This window comes from Schistosoma mansoni, chromosome 2 (genome assembly GCF_000237925.1).
Source record: "Schistosoma mansoni strain Puerto Rico chromosome 2, complete genome".
Lineage (NCBI taxonomy): Eukaryota > Metazoa > Platyhelminthes > Trematoda > Strigeidida > Schistosomatidae > Schistosoma > Schistosoma mansoni.
The window spans coordinates 7,391,621-7,410,864 of NC_031496.1; the positions used below are offsets into that span (position 1 = coordinate 7,391,621).

A 19,244-nucleotide genomic window follows, 5' to 3' on the forward strand; every position below is an offset into this window, starting at 1 on the left:
AGTTGCAGCAAACGGTCCCCGTTATCTGTCCTGCGACCAACAAGTCCCCATCGGCCATCTAAACGACTCTCTTCTGTGCCTAGACGCCCGACCTGAGCATTCAAGTCTCCGGCTAATACTACAATATCTGTCGAACGCGCTTTCTGGAGAAGAACTGTTAACTGGTGGTAAAACTCATCCTTGATTGCATCCGGGCTGCAATCTGTCGGGGCATAGGCGGAGATGACGAAAAGACACCGTTTCTCACTCCGGTTTCTTCTCACTTTGATGGAACTTTCTAATCTAACAGCACATAACCGACTGTTAATGGGGATCCAATCGATTAGTGCTGCCTCAGCCCTAGCGCTTATTGCAAGACCAGACGAAGATGCCACAGAGTCCCCGGATAAGCGCACGTGAAACAAGCTTTTCGAAGCGACAGATGGAGAGCGAATTTGTAGTACTTCACTAGAGTCTTGAATACGGGTCTCGGATAGACAGCAAACGTCAATATTAAGACTTTCTAGAGACATAGCCAGCCCGATCTGTTTTCCGATCTGCATTAGTGTGCGAACGTTGAAGGAAGCCAGCTTGAACGGCGTACGTGGTTTCAGAAAGACTGCTTCAGTATTCGTAATCGGTGGAAGCATTCACTTTCAACCAGACAGTGACTGGAGATCGTTTAGATAGGACAGAGTTTCCACCATGGGCGAGCTACTGCATAAGTTGGAAAGGAAGGACACACAATTTGGGAATAAAGGGAGTGAAAAAGCGACGTAGTAAATAATAGTAATAATAATAATAATAACAATCATAATAATAATAATGGTAATAATCATAATAATAATGTAAATTGTCTTGCTTCTAGTATGAGCGAGGATAGTATCGTCAATAGAATTCATCATTTCATTTATTTGTGTGTGGGCTGTGATACTGCCCAGGTGCCCAAACCGAAGCAGGTGGTTTTCTTAGGGGGCCACACCCCGAGCCTTTGACCTAAAGGTCTGATCCACAAGGCAGTGGAGCATCGTGAGGAGATGCAGTCCCATGGTAGCCGGTGACCAACAGCAGGTTCATTCGCCATTCGTTCCATCAGGATACTGGAGCCCATGTGCACCATTGGTTTGGAATCAGGGTTTTCCAACTCTCCTAGGTGGACCCTCCGTGTCCACCAACCCGGTTAAAGCGCCGGACATTCGCTTTTCGTCCTCTCACTTTCGTAAACAACACCCCCGCCACGAGAAGGCAGTGAGTAGGACTTTTGTGGCAGAGGCTATATATTCGCGTGGCCATGTGAGAGCATTTCGAGAGGGAGAGTGGACTCTCCCCACTCTCGGCCGTACCAGGGCATTTGGGGGAGAGAAGAATAGATCTTAAGTATGATAAACTGAGAATTATTTTATTCAAAACGTACAAAATATCATTTCAGTAACTCAAAGATCTGTCCCAAGACCGGCGCCGGAGGTTACAAAACACTCAAATGGTTAATATAACTTTTATTAATTTATTCCTCATTTTTTTGATCCTATTGTAGGAGAAATACTCAAATAAAATCAAGTTGCATTCAAGAATAATTAAGACAGAACTCATAGAATAATGAATTCTGATCAACAAAGTGAGTTGATTAATATGACCCAGAACAGATTAAATTGAAATCTATCTACATAAGAAATTGTATTTTAAATAATTACTGAAGTATATGTACGATAAGCCTTTTTTCTATTTAACTTGATGTTTCAGTGATACATAACTTTAATTTTGTAATTTGAATATCCAATAGCTAAACACATGTCAGATAGGTACACATAGTAGGCCTATGCTCCTCCACGAGAGGTAATAGGTATAAGTATGTTTGTGTGGCAGTATGTTCGGTCTGGGCATTCGCGCAGCATTATAACCCTCACAAATTGTGTGGCGCATATATATCTGTTGCCCCCTTATACCAATATTCATGTGTCCAAATAAATAAATAAATGAAACACGTCAATCGCCCAACTTGCATAACTTTAACGAAGTTATTCCACGTAAAAACTACTAGAAATTCAGCAATTCTCACTAAACAAATGTACACAACTCCAAAGTTGAATTAGTCGCGTCTTAATACATAAACATATTTTTCAAGAAAGGATGAAAATTTTTTAAGACAAAAAGGCATTAGACATACTCTGAAAGAATCCTGTATATGATCATATTTAATAAGATTCCCTCCAATACCATTTAGTACAAATACTAGTTCACGCAGGAGATCAGCTTCCGAAACCGTTGTTCGACTGGCAGCTGAAACGCCAAAGAAAAATAGTTAACTATAAGTTCATTCTGAGTTTCTTCCTTAACTAAATGAGTATCGAAAGTAAAATATGCAGTAAATGAAATAACCATTACATGGATTATAGAGTTCTAATAGATTTGAAAGCTCGTAAGTCAAAAATATGGATACTATACTCCAATTACAACCAGCAAATTTGAACATGACTGGACGGTTGTTCAGTAGATATTTATTTTTGGCCTTAACTATCTTTGAAAATTCGCATTTCGATTATTTTTTTTAATGAGACTCCAACTCCACTGTTCGATGAAACGTCAAATCAGTTTAATTTCAATTGCTGAGACTTTCGTGAAACCGTAATTTTAAAGTTTGTTAAGTAATGCTGTGACGTTCGAAAGCAATCAGTTTTAGGTTTGAGTTGCGGTAAGAATGCCAATAAATCTGATGATGTAGATGTACTTATTCAATTTAACCGACAGGGCGAAAAATACTTCATATCGAACCTTTCAGGGGTCAAGGAGTTCGACTTTCAAACACTATATCCCGTGTTCGAATTCTGATTCACCTACTTCGGTTTGAGTAACCGAGCGGCATCATTAGCCCTCAAACAACAGTCGAAAAACAGTTATCAGTGAAAACCTTTTAAAAAAGTAAGACAAAACACCGAGTTCTGATAAAAGAGACTAAAGCTGATCGAAATCACTATTGACATAGATTTGTGGAAAGTATTGTATTTGTGGTCTACGTTAAGAACTAACTTTAGTTAGACAAATTTGAAAGAAAAGGAAGTGCTGGAAAGCTAGTTCTCCTTATTATGAGACTTCAGAAAAGGACATCCGCGACACCTTCAGACATACAAACCAGAACCTCCACATCCCACGAAGAGAGCTTGACCTTCAGACTACCGAGTTAATATCCAATAGTTTCCGTGTTTAACTCGTCAATGAGCAATACTTGTGTTATCAATGACAACGGATAAACGTTACTCTAAGCTAAAGCGAATAGTTTAGAACCTCCAACCAACTGATTGGAAGCCAAATGATTTAATCATTAGTTCACTTTCATAACTCTAATCAGAAACCGCTATCAAATGACAAGTGAAGGTTATGAATCGCCAGATAATAATTTTAATCCATCCTACAAACAATGAAAAGCATAACTCACTACAAAGTTCTGCTTTGAAAAAGCCAAATATAATATTTGCAGCCAGTTTTAATGATGACATTGAACATTAAACCGGGTAGTCTTGTGAAAGAGTAAAACGGCTATCTAGTATTGGTTTGGTTCTCAGTGACCCAGTATATGATGCGAAATATTTTCAAATAATATTCATTATAAAGTTTGTGACCGATAACAAAAGAAAAACTAACCTTCCAAATGTAAACGAATAATCTGAGTTGCGTGTTTAACACTGCATCAATTGAACTACAATACATGGTTCTTAACTGGATCTGTTTTATTAGATATTTAATCCTAGTTTAAGTCAAGACAAAGTCTGGTTAAATAGATGTGATAGAGTACTATTAATAAACACATAAGACTGGGTAACTACGTTGAAAATGTGAATTACTTGACACTTAAATTCTATAAGTTCGACTGGCCTATCTATCAATAATCTTCTGAGAGTTGATGACTAGTCAAAACACTGACTTTGTATACATGAACAGATCCACAAGGTATGATAAAAAAAAATCAGTAAGTTTACCAAACCGACTTACCACTCTGCTTACAAATGGGAGAAGAAAATCAACTGAACGGAAATCTTGACAATGAAAACTACTAGGGTGTCCGAAAAGTATTAGTTACAGTCGCATAGACCAAATTATAGCAATACTTTACTTATATTTCCGACATATTTCTAAGACAATAATATAAACTAGAACAAATATGCTAAATGTGTTTTGGTTTAGTGTAGATATAAGGAGTAGTAAATTGTCTGATATTTGAGAACAGAAATAGCAAGTGATTAAAATATTTGAGATAATGTAACGCGTTAGTGGAGTACGAACTTCATATTAGTAATTACTATTAGCCTAGAAACAATATTTTACGTAATATGTTGAAGCTGAACCATAGAAAGTCCTTATTTCTAGTACCGTATGTAAAAAAGTAACTATGGGGAATAAGATTATGAAAAATGATAAAAATAAATGGCTTGCCTTTGGGTAGTGATGAATTCTTGATACGCTGACTAAGGAAACGACGATTAAGACTACTGCTTGAAAGAGGAGGTTTATATGAATCACCAGCTGAAGGCCCCCATAAATTAACTAAATGGTCTGTTGCTGAATTCGATGAATCACCAGATCTTATGGTAGACCTGACAGTTGGAGTAGGCGGTTTGGATTTCGGGTGGACGGAAGAGTGAGATATTCTAAATTACAAAAGATTCCTTTCAAAATTTACTCCATACATTATGCTTTAAGATCAAACTAAAATTTACACGTCAAAATAACGGAGCATGTGTATCTAAAAATGCAAACTATCCTAACAGATAGAACGGTATTACTAATAAATCTATCACATAGATGAACCAACAGAAAATATGAAATGATAACTGGCAGTACGAAAATCCATGGTCAGTGATGATAATGTTCTCTATATTCACAAAGGTGTGTAAAAATGGGGATTCCAAAAATGTTCAAAATCTAGCTACATTGTTCAAATCTCACTGATAAACAGTATGTTCTGATTTGTTTCTCATGAAACATCCCCTACTATACTTAACCACCAGCACAAGCAGTGAATGAACGAAACTATGCCCGAATAATCTTGCCCAAAAATTTCGAACCCTCTTCATGGCGGAGTACAAACACTATGCAAAATATTCAAGCAAACTGATTCATTGAGAAGCTCAACCTTAGTGTGTGAGCAAACAATTGATTGAGATAAAATGCCGTGAGCCTCATATTTCCTGCATTTATCGAATCTTATTTATGACCATTTAAGATGAAGCAGTAGTCTAGCAGGAAGAAATTCAGTTTTTAACCAAAGAACTCACTCCACGTACTTCAGTCTGAGTACCTGAATCGCTACCCCGAAAGCAGATAGTGCGGATAAAAACGAAGTGAAAAACTTTATACTGAGTAAGTGGATCACCTTACGTCACGAAAAGTGCTAATAATTAAGTAAAAGGAACAATGAGACATCTAAAGCATTTTTTCACTAGAATTGAACAAGTAGCAAGAAACACCTAAATATAAAGGTTTACTACACACTGAACGATGATATTATGCATTTTTTTAAGTTATGATATAAAAAACTACAGGTCAATATCTTTACTAGACGTTCGAAAAAAAAGGAGTAATTGGACTTCACGATAAGATGATGAAATAGCGGACGATCTTATGACATTTTCCGAAATTCCAAGCATTCGTAGTAAACAGCATAGAAAGAAAAAAACAACTAAATAGAAATAAGCTTCAGTTTAATAGCTAGATAAACTACCGACTGGTATCAATCAACACTTTATAAGATGTTTTAATCTGATCTAACTGAACTGCTATTCCCATTGTCATTACTATTTCATCCATGCACTAGTTCCTATTCATCTTTATTTCCTTTTTATCATATGCACTTTGTTTCCTATAACTTCACAACTCCATCTTTATTGTGTGACGCATATATATTTTGGTGCCTCCTTGAACTAATGTATATGTGTACAAATAAATAGATAAATACTCGATAATTAAAATGTTCCTTCAGTATATAATCTTTAAACTCGACTGTGGGACAGCTTCTACAAATACCTATCTATTGATATGCATGCAAAAAGATGCCTAACACCAAAACAGTACCATAAGTGATTATCATTATTACCTAGAAACTTTCGTGCTAGACTTAGGTCAAGCTGCAACTATCTATTACTCATAAGGTTGAAAATACGCGTGGATCCCAAGTACTGCAATATTACACTTGTAAGTCAAGACATTGTAGGCGGATTAGTAAAGTAACCTAATTCCGAATATTAAAATAACTCAAAAGATCACACTGCTAATTACTGGGTACAAAATGAAATGGAAATAAATTAGACTCACAAATCAGACACGAAGCCACTTGATCCATTATTAAAAGAGTTCGGATTTCGAAATAAGCTTTCAGAAACAGACGGGATATCAGCTTTCCGCTTAAAAATTGAAGTTACCGAGACTACAACATACTCGACAATAATTGTGATTAGAAAGCTGGTAGAAAAACTCCAAAATTTCTGCTTTTCGTCTTACAGAAGGCTGAAAAAATAAGAATGCTGAAAAATTACCAAGTTATGTAAGATTCTAAGCAGGCGTTTAAGTTTAACTGAATCAATATCTCTTCCGTCTACTTGCACTAAAACGAAGTGAATTGATCTTTAGTGCTTACAAATCGAAAACAGCTGAGCTTCTACTTCCGATAACGATGCTGGCTTGGAATAACTAACACAAACTGCGAGAATATACGGTAAACATACCACGTGAACAAATTCTCACCAAATGAATAAAATTGCTTCACAGAATCTGCTGAAATCGGAAACTGAGGGAGAAAGTTCATAACTACTTACCAGATGAGTAGGACTCACACCGATTTGTAGTAAGGATTTTCGTGATGAGATCATGGACTACCAGCCTTAAACTATCGGGCACACCACTGATCATCTCAAGGCATAGGCGACCTTCAGATATTCATATCGTGTGTGTTTTCCTGAACAGCATGAAAACAAGCTTTTCAAAGAAACATTGAGTGAAATAGCTTTTTAATCCTTTGCATAGTGATTAATATATTCTTCAGAACCAGCGGTTAAGTTTCAGTATGCAATATTTTCGTGGAGGGCTCAAATGATTCGAATGGTGCTGGACGGAATGGAAGAAACTTTCGCTTGACGAGCTTCCATATCTATTCACAGTGAATCACCGATACCGCCAGGTTAGAGCATTTCGTTCGAATATTTTATTCCTCCAGTTTCTGGGTGTGATCCCTAAGGTTTGCGATAGAACTGATATGAAGTAGGTATCTGAGATGTTGTAAGTCATTAGAAGGCCACCTCTAAGACGTATATACTCTAATGGACAAGGGTTCAGTGATTTGAGTCTTTGTAATGATTTCGCGGCTTGCCGTTAGGTGTGTTCTAATGTATTCTTATCTATTTGGAGTGAGAGAGGAAACATGGTGTCGAATAAAACTGTTGAAGATCTTGAGGAAAGCTCTGTCGTAAAACTGGCCGAAAATATACTTCGGGGTTGCCGGTTCAAGGTTTACTGTAAAAGTATTCCTGTCGCAGTTAGCGGAAAACTTCAAATAGTATGGTAACAACACCCCTAGATCTTTCAAACTTAGTATGTCTCTAGAGGGGAGTTACCTCAGTTGTATTAATAGTCTGCAACATATCTCAGATAAACTACTTTGCACTTTGAAGTTTCAAAACTAAATCCGTTATTATCCGCCTGACTTTCAAGTTGAGTCGGATCCTCATGAAGTTCCGGCTTCTCATCTTGGCTGAAAACTCCCCGGAATTTCACACCATCAGAGAATAGTAATAAATCAGATGATACCTGTCTAAGAAGGTCATTTATTTGAGTTGAAACCCATTTGGACATCCTGTAGCCTGAGAAAAAATGAAGTTTACCTTAATCTTAAAAAATCGATTGTTTAGATACTAAGTAAGCTAATCAATTAATAGCGGGTTGATACCTATTCGGTTGATCTTACTGATAAGACATCTACGGTTGACCCTGAAGATACGACTAGTATTCTGATTTTACAACCTGTTACCAGTAGCACCTTCTATATGCGAAGCTTTTCCCCGACCAATGAAAATCAGAAGTCAGACGAGAAGAGGTAGGAAAGATATATTTGATACGTTATCAATATATCGCGAAGCGTTTATTCTAAGCTGGCTAGTGAACGTAGGAGCAGTGTCCCACGCTGAGTCGAAACGTGATCTGGTACGGATGCATGACCGAAAGCCTTCAGTTAAACAAGTCCACTTAAACAACTTGGTCAGCATCCAATGTCGAACACTTAATGAGCTATTGATTTTGGGGATTTATTTACAGCTACAACCCTATCAAAAGTTTTTGAGAAGTCAAGGCATATGACACCAGCCTTCTCTTTGTGATAAAGGATGGTTGTCCATCCCTCCACGGCGATAGATGTGTTTGTTACAAAAAATTACCCTTACTGAAACCGTACTGTCGAGGTGGAAAGAAGTTTGTTGATAGTATGTAGTCAAATGAACCGTCACATTAGGGACTCAGTCATTTTTCAGGGTATTTAGAGAAGTTCTACGGCCAGGTAGCTTGAAGTTTCGCTAAGTCGACGTCCTCTGAATATTGGTGTAATGTGAGCCAGCTCCCAATTTTCTGGTACCTTGCCTGGGCTTGGTGAAGGTGTAAACATCACACTAGACGGTTTTGCCTAGACTGAAACAGAATGGAACATAGCCAGACCAGGAGGTGTTCTTGTTTATGTGCCACAGCTTCTAGTACACCCAGTCAGAACTCAGGTTCACTTGTGAGAGTCTTGTTGAGATTCAGGTGAAGCCTTCGTCAATATAATTAGTGTGAAACTGTTGAAATGTCAGAAAGCACTGTTATGCCGAAAAGACAGGTGGCTTCACCGTCGTTTTTGTTTATACCATTAGGACCTTGAGATTAAGAAATTCCGATTTAGGCTTACCGAAGAAAGGCTAAATGAAGGACTAAGCTTTTGAAGTTGCAGACAAATTTATCGATTAGCTTTCTTGATGATGAAGCCCACCTTTTCCTATTGTCTTAATGCACTTTTCCCTTGCTTGTTTAAATGCATTATATGTGCTGTTGTCACTAGTTCGTTTATATTCAGCTCAGAAGTGCTGTTTGTGTCTTAGCGATCGGAGAGTGCGGTCCTTGATGACCGGAGGTTGCTTGTAAATTTTGGGGACCGTTTGCGTGGCAGACTGCTCTGTGACACATGACAATAATAAGATCGCGTGCAGTAATAAATCCCGATGAGCGTCCACATCAATATGAGGGTAAACTTCCCAGTCCACCTGCTACATGTTGTCCTGTAAAGCTGGCACATCCAAGTGTTAGTAACTCTAGCGCCTGTTGTTAGTAGGATGTCTTAGCTCAGATTTATTGGAAAAAATTGAAGGCCATGGAGACATGATGACTTTTACCCAGGAAATTCAAGAGTGAGGGCTTGTCAATCAAGACTCCTTGGTTTGTAAAAATGCAGTTTAAGTGTGACGACGTCTGATTATTTCCCCAGCAGTTTGTTGAATCCATATATCCGAATAATTCCAGCTCTTTAATTAGGTTGAAGAACCAAGCTTCAATAGAGTTGTCAGTTCCAATGTACGTGTGATCAGCTAAGTTGACTTTAGGAATATTTAAGTCTCCTAGAATAAGGATATGAGTGTATCTGAGGCGAGTATGTCGGGATAATCCCCCAAAATACGATTGTTATACTCGGCACCAGTAGTGAGCTTCCTATAAATGAATCCAACTGAACACCTCGAGGTGTTAGATAATCTTACTGAGCACTACACATATTCATCAATATTGATAGAATCTTGAGTGTACGCTTGGTGTGCTACCGAGTAAGATCACAGGTAAAGGGCTGCTCCTCTCTCACTTTACCGTTTATCTGTCGTTAAAAAAACAAAGACATGACGGATATTGCTAGCTCCTGGTCTGTAATCTGAGAAAATGTCCTTGTTTCCGATATGCTCATCAGATGAGCATTATTAGCAGCACTTATTTCACGAAACTCATCACTTTTGTACATTAATATCATGGAATTAGTATATAGGCCATTAATGCCTTCGATTCCAAACGCACGGGCTTCCTCACCCTTAATGCTTGAATGAGCCCCATATGAACGGACAGGAAATCTACCTATACAGATTTTTCCGAGGTGGTAGCTCCTGTCCCTTCCACGCTTTTTCTTTGATCCTGACAGCTCACGAAATGAGAGGGATAGTTTCAATTTGTTTTTGCGCTTGATCCTCACATTGTGTGGCCTGTTCGGACACGTGTGGATTCAAGTTGGTAACTGACGTCTGTTGGCACGAAATGCTTCGAGAGCAGGAGACGCCATTCGGGAGGATGGGAAGATCATTTACACTAACCGGGTTTTATAATCCCCTTCCTTCTTCACTAATCGCACCACTTGATGAACCAGTGTATTCTTGAGCTTCAAGGATTGTCTTTCGGATTTACGCCCTGGAATATCATGGTCTGCCCAATCAGGGTCCGTGTTTCTTGGGGCATATCGCACAACGATATTTTTCCTCAAAAGAAAATCTTACGAGATTCCCTGGGAATATTTGTGATGAGATTGTTTTCAGAATATTGCATATCAGGAAGTGTTCTTAAGTCCTCTTTTGATTTCAGAAGTTGGTTAGCCAGCAGAACATCCTCTACCTTTGGTAATGCGGGTAAACATTGCACGGAGTCTTGGAAGGTTTCGGTGCTTCAAACCCTCTCTTCGAGTATGCTAAGTAACCGTCAGTGATTCGATTTCGGGATGTCTGGGCTTCCTTTCTAACTCTTTTCAGAGCATCCTGTCACTTTTTTCTTGCAGACTGAGATGAAAGTCGGAGTTGTCAATGATTATGGAAAAATCACTGCGAACCGTAATCTTTTGTAGGTTTTCGAGTACGTTGAGGTTGGCGTCCTTTACTTTTAACAGTTAGATTGTTTTTAGGATTCCCGTGCTCCTTGCTGACTCTTTACACAATCTTATGGGTATGTTGTACGGTCAATATCCTAGCTGATGTTCCTACAAAACCTAGGCTGTTTGGAATCTGCTGCAGTGACAATCAATCTTTTCTAACTCTGATGACGGAGATCCAGTCACCTACAGAATTTTTGGGGAACACGGTTGCACTTGGATGGCTTTTCTGTAAGACACAAGTTGAGAGAATGATGATATTGCTTGGCGACTCAGCCTTCATGTTACATGTGCCACACTCCCAAATGCGATCTGACTTACTAAGTTTGTTGTGATCACTTACTGTAAGATCTGTAGATGTTTCATGAAACCAATCTCTGCATTGGTCACACTGCATAGCATAGATGACAGCAAATGGTCATCTATGTCGACATAGTGTGGGTCAGTAGGCATCTCTCATACATCTCGACTCATAGACCATCGCATCAAATATACATTCATATCCTTTCTCTCTCGTCCTCTGCTTTCATTGTCTCTGGAATCGCTTCGTAAGGAAGGATTTGGGAAGGCAGATATTGACAGATCTTTTAAATGAAGGCTTGAATCGGTTTCCTAAGCTATTCTAATAATCTCCGGCTAACTCTACACAAAAACTTTAGCACGAGATAAGAGGAACGAAATACGGGGAAAAGCTCTTTACTCCAATGTTAGTCTGTTTACAAAAGTCTAGGGCACTTATGACATTCCATATGGTCTTGGGCTTATGGATGATTTTGGGACCGATCGGATAAGATGTTTTCCTGAATTTTCATGGCGTTTCTAGTTTTTTTTTCAAGGAATTTATAGATCTTCCAAACAGATATAAAAAATCCTGCGTACTTGTTTACCCTTCATCACCTTGTCCTGACGCTGGTTAAATGGAATTCTACACATGTTTTATTTTCATGGGAACTGGTGGAAACTGCTCTAAGGGAATGAACTTACCAAGCCAGTAGCTACAGGAATAAAGGAAAATTGTAACTTCTCCCAATTTTTTTATTTTGGAAAAATATTGGCATTCAATGTGTTTGACACCCTTATCAACTCCGTAGGTCACGTTCTGAGAGTCCATGGCACGATTGGTTCAAATCTTTTCCTAACTTTACGGAGCTCATGCCCAAATATTTTATGGTTGTCTTAAATTGACAAATCGAGTAGCCATTTTTTATGGCCTAGTTATTAAGAAGCAGTTTTTCTACCCTCGGAAAGAGACAAAGTTATGTAAGTCGAGTTGATAGTACAGAAAAAGCTTTGCTACATATTCAAGCGTGATTTCTAGAATTTTACTAAAATGACGATTTAGAAACCACTAGATTTCCTTCCTACATATGACAAGAAATGCCTACACCTCGTGGACTAGTTTACATTACTGAAATACGTCTTCAGTAACAAGGATAGTGGGTCATTCTGTGTCAATTTTTACGGCTTGTTTTCCGGTGAGGATTCAGCTTCTCCCCGGGAGTGTTAATAAATAGGGCCGTTAATACTTGTTCGGGTCATGGCTCCCAGTCACTCACCACTCAATAGGTTAAATGGAGTCCCACAATGAGTGTATTTGACCACGGTTTCCGGACCTTCTTGCAGTGGCTTCGGGGGTAGCCAGTCCAGTAGGGAGCAACAAGATAAGACTTCATCACACAAATCCCTATTTTAGATACGGAATGCCCATATAAGGGCACTTCCCATTGTACGAAATTATAAGGTTTGAACAATTTAAACGCTCATCGTAAAGAAATTCGGGAAAACTTGCCAATAACTTAGTTTCTACTCCCAAGCGTGATAGAATGCTTAATAAGACAGGGACTGGTTGCCTGGATACAATACACTAAGTGAGGCCTCACATGGGTTGGGCATAAAATGTTGAAAAGCTTTACGTGTTCGAACAGGTGACCTTCCGCTCCACCGTAACTGTCCCATGACCTAAATAAAAACCTATTCACTACTAGTCTGGTTTCTTTTATCAACGGAACGAGGGTTACCTTCAGGCACGAGACTGGTGAGCTCTGTATTGAACACAAACTTAATTTCATTAAATTGATACTATTATTTTTTTACTTAGTCATGAAGACAGGCCTCCTGATTATCCATAACCAAAGTTTGATATATACATTTACACACCGTTTTTTAACTTAATGTGTCCATGTTGTAGTCATTATTTTATCCCGTTCTTATTATATTACAATATTGGTCATGTACCTTATTTCATATTCAATACAAACCTAAAACCTGGAGGATTTGTCACCAGTGGAGATAGACACTATTGTTACTGCGAAAGTCCGAGTCCCAGAATTTGGTCGCAGTGATCCTGAGTTTTAGTCTGTTCAACTAGAGCATTATTTCATGGGATACAAAATCAAATCTGTAAGGATTCGCCATAGAGACTTATATTCTGTCCGCCCTCCTTCAGTCGCCGAAGAACTCAGTGACTTCATTTCAAGTCCTCCACCACCACAACCATAAACTGCCTTAAGGCGAGAGATAATGAACCGTCTATCATTATCAAACGGCCAAAGAATCCAAGTGCTTTTCCAAGGAGAAACACTAGGTGATAGGTCGCCATCACAGTTTTTACGTCACCAGTGAGTGAAGCGGTCATAAATCAAGGATGGATACAGGCTCTCCCAAGCTACGTCCAACACTGATGCACAAGATCCTGACAATTTTTCGTATCATTTAGCGCGTATGGCAGGTAGGATAATTGAAAAAGGTCTCCCAACCGGATCACGCACGATCAATCACACACAACATAAAGAACCATCAAAAGACCCAGTCACATTAGGACTGATTGCTACTGTTAAAAGTCTCACTGAGTACATCTTCAGAATTCAAAGGAGTCATAGAAACAGGGGCAGGTCACTACAACGACCAAGATACAAGTCACGAAACAGGCCTAAAATAATCAGACAATGTAGGCAGTTCAGTTGATATCACTGGAAGTTTGTTGTCAACTCAAACAAATGCAGGTGACCATGTTCCTGGCCTAAACAAAATCCCAAGAATATGGGAAACGAGTGCACCCCCGAGCTCGCGACGTCTGAGGAAGGGCACCTAGGCAGTCACTGGTTTTATTATGTTCTTGGTGGACACTGACGATGCTCTTAGTATCAGTCCTCAGAACAAAACTGAACTGGGTCGAGAAACATCCTCAGTTACATTTCAAGCTGAGAACAAAATTAAAATCGCCACGTTTGGTTGGAAAACTTTAACGTCAGATTTGGAGTTCAGGAGGCAATTTTCCTGGGTTTTCACTGTAGCCGATTTAGATCTCGCAATACTGGGAATGGACCCTCTAGAGAGAAACGAATTTCTGGTTGACACTAAAAAACAACACAACACTGAAAGAAACTTTAAATTACACAAAAGGCAAAGAAAGTCACATCATATCTCTAAATTTGGTGCAAACTCCCTCAGTAAAAACAGCAAAATTCCGGGATATGCTCACGAAATTTCCAAACTTAACTGAACCGAACCCACGGATTTCTAAAAACAAACTAAAAGTAAGTCATACAATCGAAACCGAAAGTGCATCTCTGTTTGCAAGACCTAGGAGGATAGCACAAATTAAGCTTAAAATAGCTAGATTTGGATCCAACTACATCCCACAACTAGGTTATATCCATCCCTCTGATAGTCAATGGACACCCCCTTTGCAATGGTCCCAATGCGAAATGAAGGCGATTGGCGACCGTGCGAGGATTATAGATCCATCAACTGTCAAACTGTGAGAGTTAGGTACCCGATACCTCATGCCCAAGACTTTACGAACGGCTTGCAGGGTATGAATATATTTACTTAAATTGAGTTGACCAGGGCAAAACATGATATCCCTCAGCTGATGTAGATATTCCTTAGCTGATGTAGATATCCATAAGACAGCTACTACCACACTTTTGGGATTGTTCGGGTTTGTACGCATGCTATTCGGCCTAAGGAATGCGGCACAAACATTTCAAAGATTCATAGAAAACTCACTTCGGGATATACCATTTACACAGGAGTATGTAGACGATTTGTTAATTGGCAGTCCCGTCTTACAATCACGCGTAAAGCATGTGAGAGCGGTATCCAAACGGCTGGATGAGAATGGAATGAAAACACATCAAAATGAGTGTGTTATTAGTGCCCGAACTCTGGAATTTCTCGGGCACGCAATAAGCCTGGAAGGGGTTTCACCGGTCAAAGAAGTGGACACCATCAGACAGTACCCCGTACCTAGTTTTCCAACACAACCTAGAGGTTTTCAAAGTCTAACTCTTATCTCGGGTTCATATCCAGTTGTGCACAATTAGTGCAATGTTTCACAGATTCCCTTAAAGGAAAACCAAAAGAATTCAAGCTGACTTCTGAGGTTGTTGAAGCTATTAAACAACTGGAGGATAAACTTCCTCAAGCATCTCAGTTGATGCATCCGAACTTCCTTTCCCTAATTGCTTTGATGGTGGATGCTTCAGATAAATCAGTAGGCGGTACTTTTAAGAAACTGTCTGTAACGTCTGGAAATCGATTGCTTCCTCAAAACGACTCGCTCCAGAAGAGGCAAGGTATTCTACCTTCGGACGAGAACTTCTTGCAATCTACCTAACCAGTGGGTGTTTCTGACACATAGTGGAAGGCAGGGAACTCATAGTTTTTATGAATCACAAGCAACTGACCAATGCACTAAAAGCGAGAGCTGATAAATACTCACTTCGAGAAGTTCGACATATTTAGACCTATAGAAAGATGGTGTATGGTACTTATGTCAACAGATATAAGTAGTATCAAGTGCCTATTGGGAGTAGAATATATGCCAGCATGTTATTATATGCTGCAATTAGATAAGGATATTTATCTTTACTCGAGTTTTTATCGAAGGGACTACACACAAAACTACTCTACACTCTGGTGACATGAAATCAAGTACTCATTTTTATTGCCATCAATTAGGAGTCGTTTTCTTGCGTTAATTATCCGCTGTTAGTATCGATTCATTCTACTTATGAGCGGATTTAATTCATTTGGCCTTAATGAAAATCTCAATAAAAATAAATGAAGACTAAAACTGTGGGTAATTCAGGGTATCTAACGACTTACTTGATTTTCGAAACCACTATTATGTCCTCAAGGTTTTCAGTACCAATCACCTATTTGGTTTGTCCCGCAATCAAAGCATACATTCCTGACCGAACCGTGTGTATATTTACGTTAGGTAGGAGATGCCACGGGCATTCGAAGTTTAACAACGCCTTCACACACAATACCTTTATAATCGAAGTATGACAACCCAATTAAATCAGAAGTCACAAATGAAGTGGTTTGACGATGTATTTGGAAGACTGTCGATGTTTCGGGAAGCGTTTAGTCTAAGCTGGTGCAGGTGTGTGACCGAGTGCATTCAGCCATATGTGCCCAGTAAAACTAATTAGGTCAGCATCAATGCTGAAGATTCACAGAACGATTTATTTTGGGGATTTATTTACCACTGCAAGGTAATCTGCTTCTGCTTACCAAGGTACTTTCTTACATAAGAATTGAGAGTCTGTTGGATTCGCTGCAGCTATCCTTTATAAACGGGGTCAATCACGTTTTCATCACTATAATTATTAGTTATCTATTTGCGTAAGATTCAAGTTTAAATTATGGTCAGTTGTTTAAAAGACTATGAAAGTCGTGATGAAAGACTCCAAGTCCATTTAGATGATGGATATTGAAAAATTAGGTTGCTGAATATAATCCCTAAGCTTGACACCCTTTTTGTCATTAGTTTGGTCAATACTCTGCAATTTTTATCGCCATTTGGTCACCATTTGACCACTCTTTAATCGATTCTGAACCCTTGGTGAGGACATATATGTAGACAGATAATGTATTTGAAGTAATAACATCCTCAGAGATGAATAAGATATTCTTACATAAAATTCTCCTAAGCTAAACCGGCCAGCTAATGGAAACGTATTTCACTTCCTCGTGAAAAGTACCATGACTATAAAGGTTAGCTTCCGATATCTAAGTAACAGCAACAATAATCCAACACTCTTAGAGTTGCAGGCTCTCAAATAAAAGATTATCCTGTCTCATACACAATCCAAATAAATCCAATGAAATTTGTATCTACATCGAGGTTGTAATTAGCGCGGGTTTTGGAACTTCGTGGAAGCAATGTCAGTTGGCATCCCTATCAAAGTTTTGCATGATGCCGAGGGACATGTCGTTACTCTAGAAACTGTTAGTGGCGAAGTTTTTCGTGGAAAACTTGTTGAAGCGGAAGATAATATGAATGTTCACATGTGCGACCTAATAATGACTTCCCGTGACGGTCGTACATCAAACCTTCAACAAGTATATATTCGAGGCAGTAAAATTCGGTATGATTTCGTAAAAGCTTATTGTCTTTTCAGTTTCCTCATCCTTCCTGATATGCTGAAAAACTCCCCTATGTTGAAACGTCCACAGGGTGCCAAGGGATTAGGCACGGGAAGAGGGAAGAATGCAATGTTAAGGGCTGGTGGTAAGTTTCTGAAGTTCGAAAGTAATTCACCATTAAGTTCGCGGGCGTGGCACTTTTGTTCGTGGACGTGTTGCAACTGTTCGTGGCACTGGAAGAACTACCGGACGGTTTTGATGACTCCGCTATGTTATTGAGTAACTGAATCTGTATATGTATCAATATATTCATATATTCACATCATTCCGCATGTCTTCTCATTGTCTGCTTCTCATTCGTCATCTAATGTAAAACCAACGTCGATTGCGTCCACCCTCAAATCACCAACCAAAACTTTGGTAGTGCATATTGTTGCTTAATTGTTTGGTATATCATGTTAGTTCAATAATGCTCATTCAGTCACTAAATTACAGATCTTCATGACGCCAGTGTGTAACTGTGTTTGGGGCTGTTTTCGATTATATCTGGATGCTTATTAAGCTGGAAATTCAAATAACACATTTCTCGGTACGAATTATGCAAGCATTATTATTGGCTGACACAGGTTCGTCTGCTAAAGCTTTTAATTAGTTTCCTCTTCTTCAAGATGGTGAATTTTTATCTATGACATTCTAGATGATGTCCAATTTCGTCTCTTCAGACGTCAAATTGAAATGAGACAGGATACGCAGTAGTTACTTCATGCATTATAGTTAAAGGTTACAACCGACCAGCCTTACCCCATACGTAGTCATACTTCCTTAGTAATTTTTCTATGTCCTGGCAAGGCTTGATTGACTCAAAAACTTCACAAATTAAGGTCATCTCGCCAGCTGTGATAAAATGCATAAAACTGCTTTATCACCGTACCTCGTCGAGTCACAATTGTTGCGTAGTGTGTTAGAAAAACTTGCCCGACCGTTGCTGCTACCTTGACGTGGTGGTCGGGCTTGCCTATCGTGATGAAGCAACCGAGCTATGCTGGCTGGAACAATCGTTCCTCGAGGTCCTACCATGCCAAACAGGCCGGTTGAAGAGCGGTAAGACTAAAAGCAGCAATCCCAAGGTCCGAAGGCGAAGTCGTACTGCAGACTGTACAGAGGTGTGACGGCAGTAAGGTGTTTCCTTCAGACAACCAGCATGACAGCGATGCTGCCTTCTCACAAGGAGGGGTAGGGTTAGAAATGGTCGACCCTAAAAATGCACACCTCGCCTTATCCCACGGATTTCCGTCTCCGGTGGTAAGGTCCTTTGAAGAACGGAGCTAACACAAAAACTACCCACAAAAAGGTCGTGTGTGACCGACCTCAAGCAGTTGTCCCTTGGGCACTGCGGTCACGCTCTCAGGTCATTGAGACCACTTCTAACCCAGTTTTCTTTTCAGGTACCCCTAGAAGAACCCTTCCACGGTGTGGGCAACCGGGAAGTGATAACTGCCCTCATACCTCTAACAGCACTCAAGACCACTGTATTCATAGTCAATCTCCCTCTTCAATTCCTACTATTCCTTCTACCTTGACCATGGCCAACGATTCTAGTGCGCGAAACACTGTCCCAGATCTACTAAAACCTCGCTCCAAACTACACATTGGAGCCTTCAACGTACGTACTTTAAGTCAAATCGGTCAACAGGCCTCCTTAGCTGAAACCCTAGAATCTCGTACCATTGATGTATGCTGTGTCTCCGAAACACACAAACAGGATCCTAGTGTGGTCATTCACTTGACCTCACCTCACCAAAATGGACAGCCAACGAAATACACCCTCCGTGTATCTGGCGACCTGTTGGCTAGTTCTCGTGGACTTGCAGGTGTAGGCATAGCACTAAGTACAAGGGCAGAACAGGCACTATTAGAATGGATCCCCGTTAACAGTCGCCTGTATGCTGTCCGGCTAAATGGCTCCGTAAGAACTCGGAAGGATAGG

At 39.5% G+C, this 19,244-nt stretch overlaps 2 protein-coding genes across 2 annotated transcripts in view; one reads left to right on the top strand and one right to left on the bottom strand.

Moving 5' to 3' along the window:
* Smp_159180 (putative gamma-tubulin complex component 3 (gcp-3)) overlaps positions 1–3,470 on the bottom strand; it is a gene marked incomplete at both ends in the record, with an annotated part of 32,668 nt that extends 29,198 nt beyond the window's left edge. The window contains 2 exons of the mRNA XM_018795526.1: positions 2,144–2,256; positions 3,410–3,470. Coding sequence (XP_018649830.1) covers positions 2,144–2,256; positions 3,410–3,470 — 174 coding nt within the window. The remainder of the gene's footprint in view (positions 1–2,143; positions 2,257–3,409) is intronic.
* Positions 3,471–17,009: 13,539 nt separating this feature from the next.
* Smp_068420 (putative small nuclear ribonucleoprotein SM-D3) lies at positions 17,010–17,679 on the top strand. The gene is made up of 3 exons (XM_018795527.1): positions 17,010–17,259; positions 17,293–17,402; positions 17,440–17,679. The coding sequence occupies exons 1-3, from the start codon at positions 17,054–17,056 to the stop codon at positions 17,514–17,516; spliced, it is 393 nt and encodes a 130-aa protein (XP_018649831.1). The 5' UTR covers positions 17,010–17,053; the 3' UTR covers positions 17,517–17,679.
* The last annotated feature ends 1,565 nt before the right edge of the window (positions 17,680–19,244 follow it).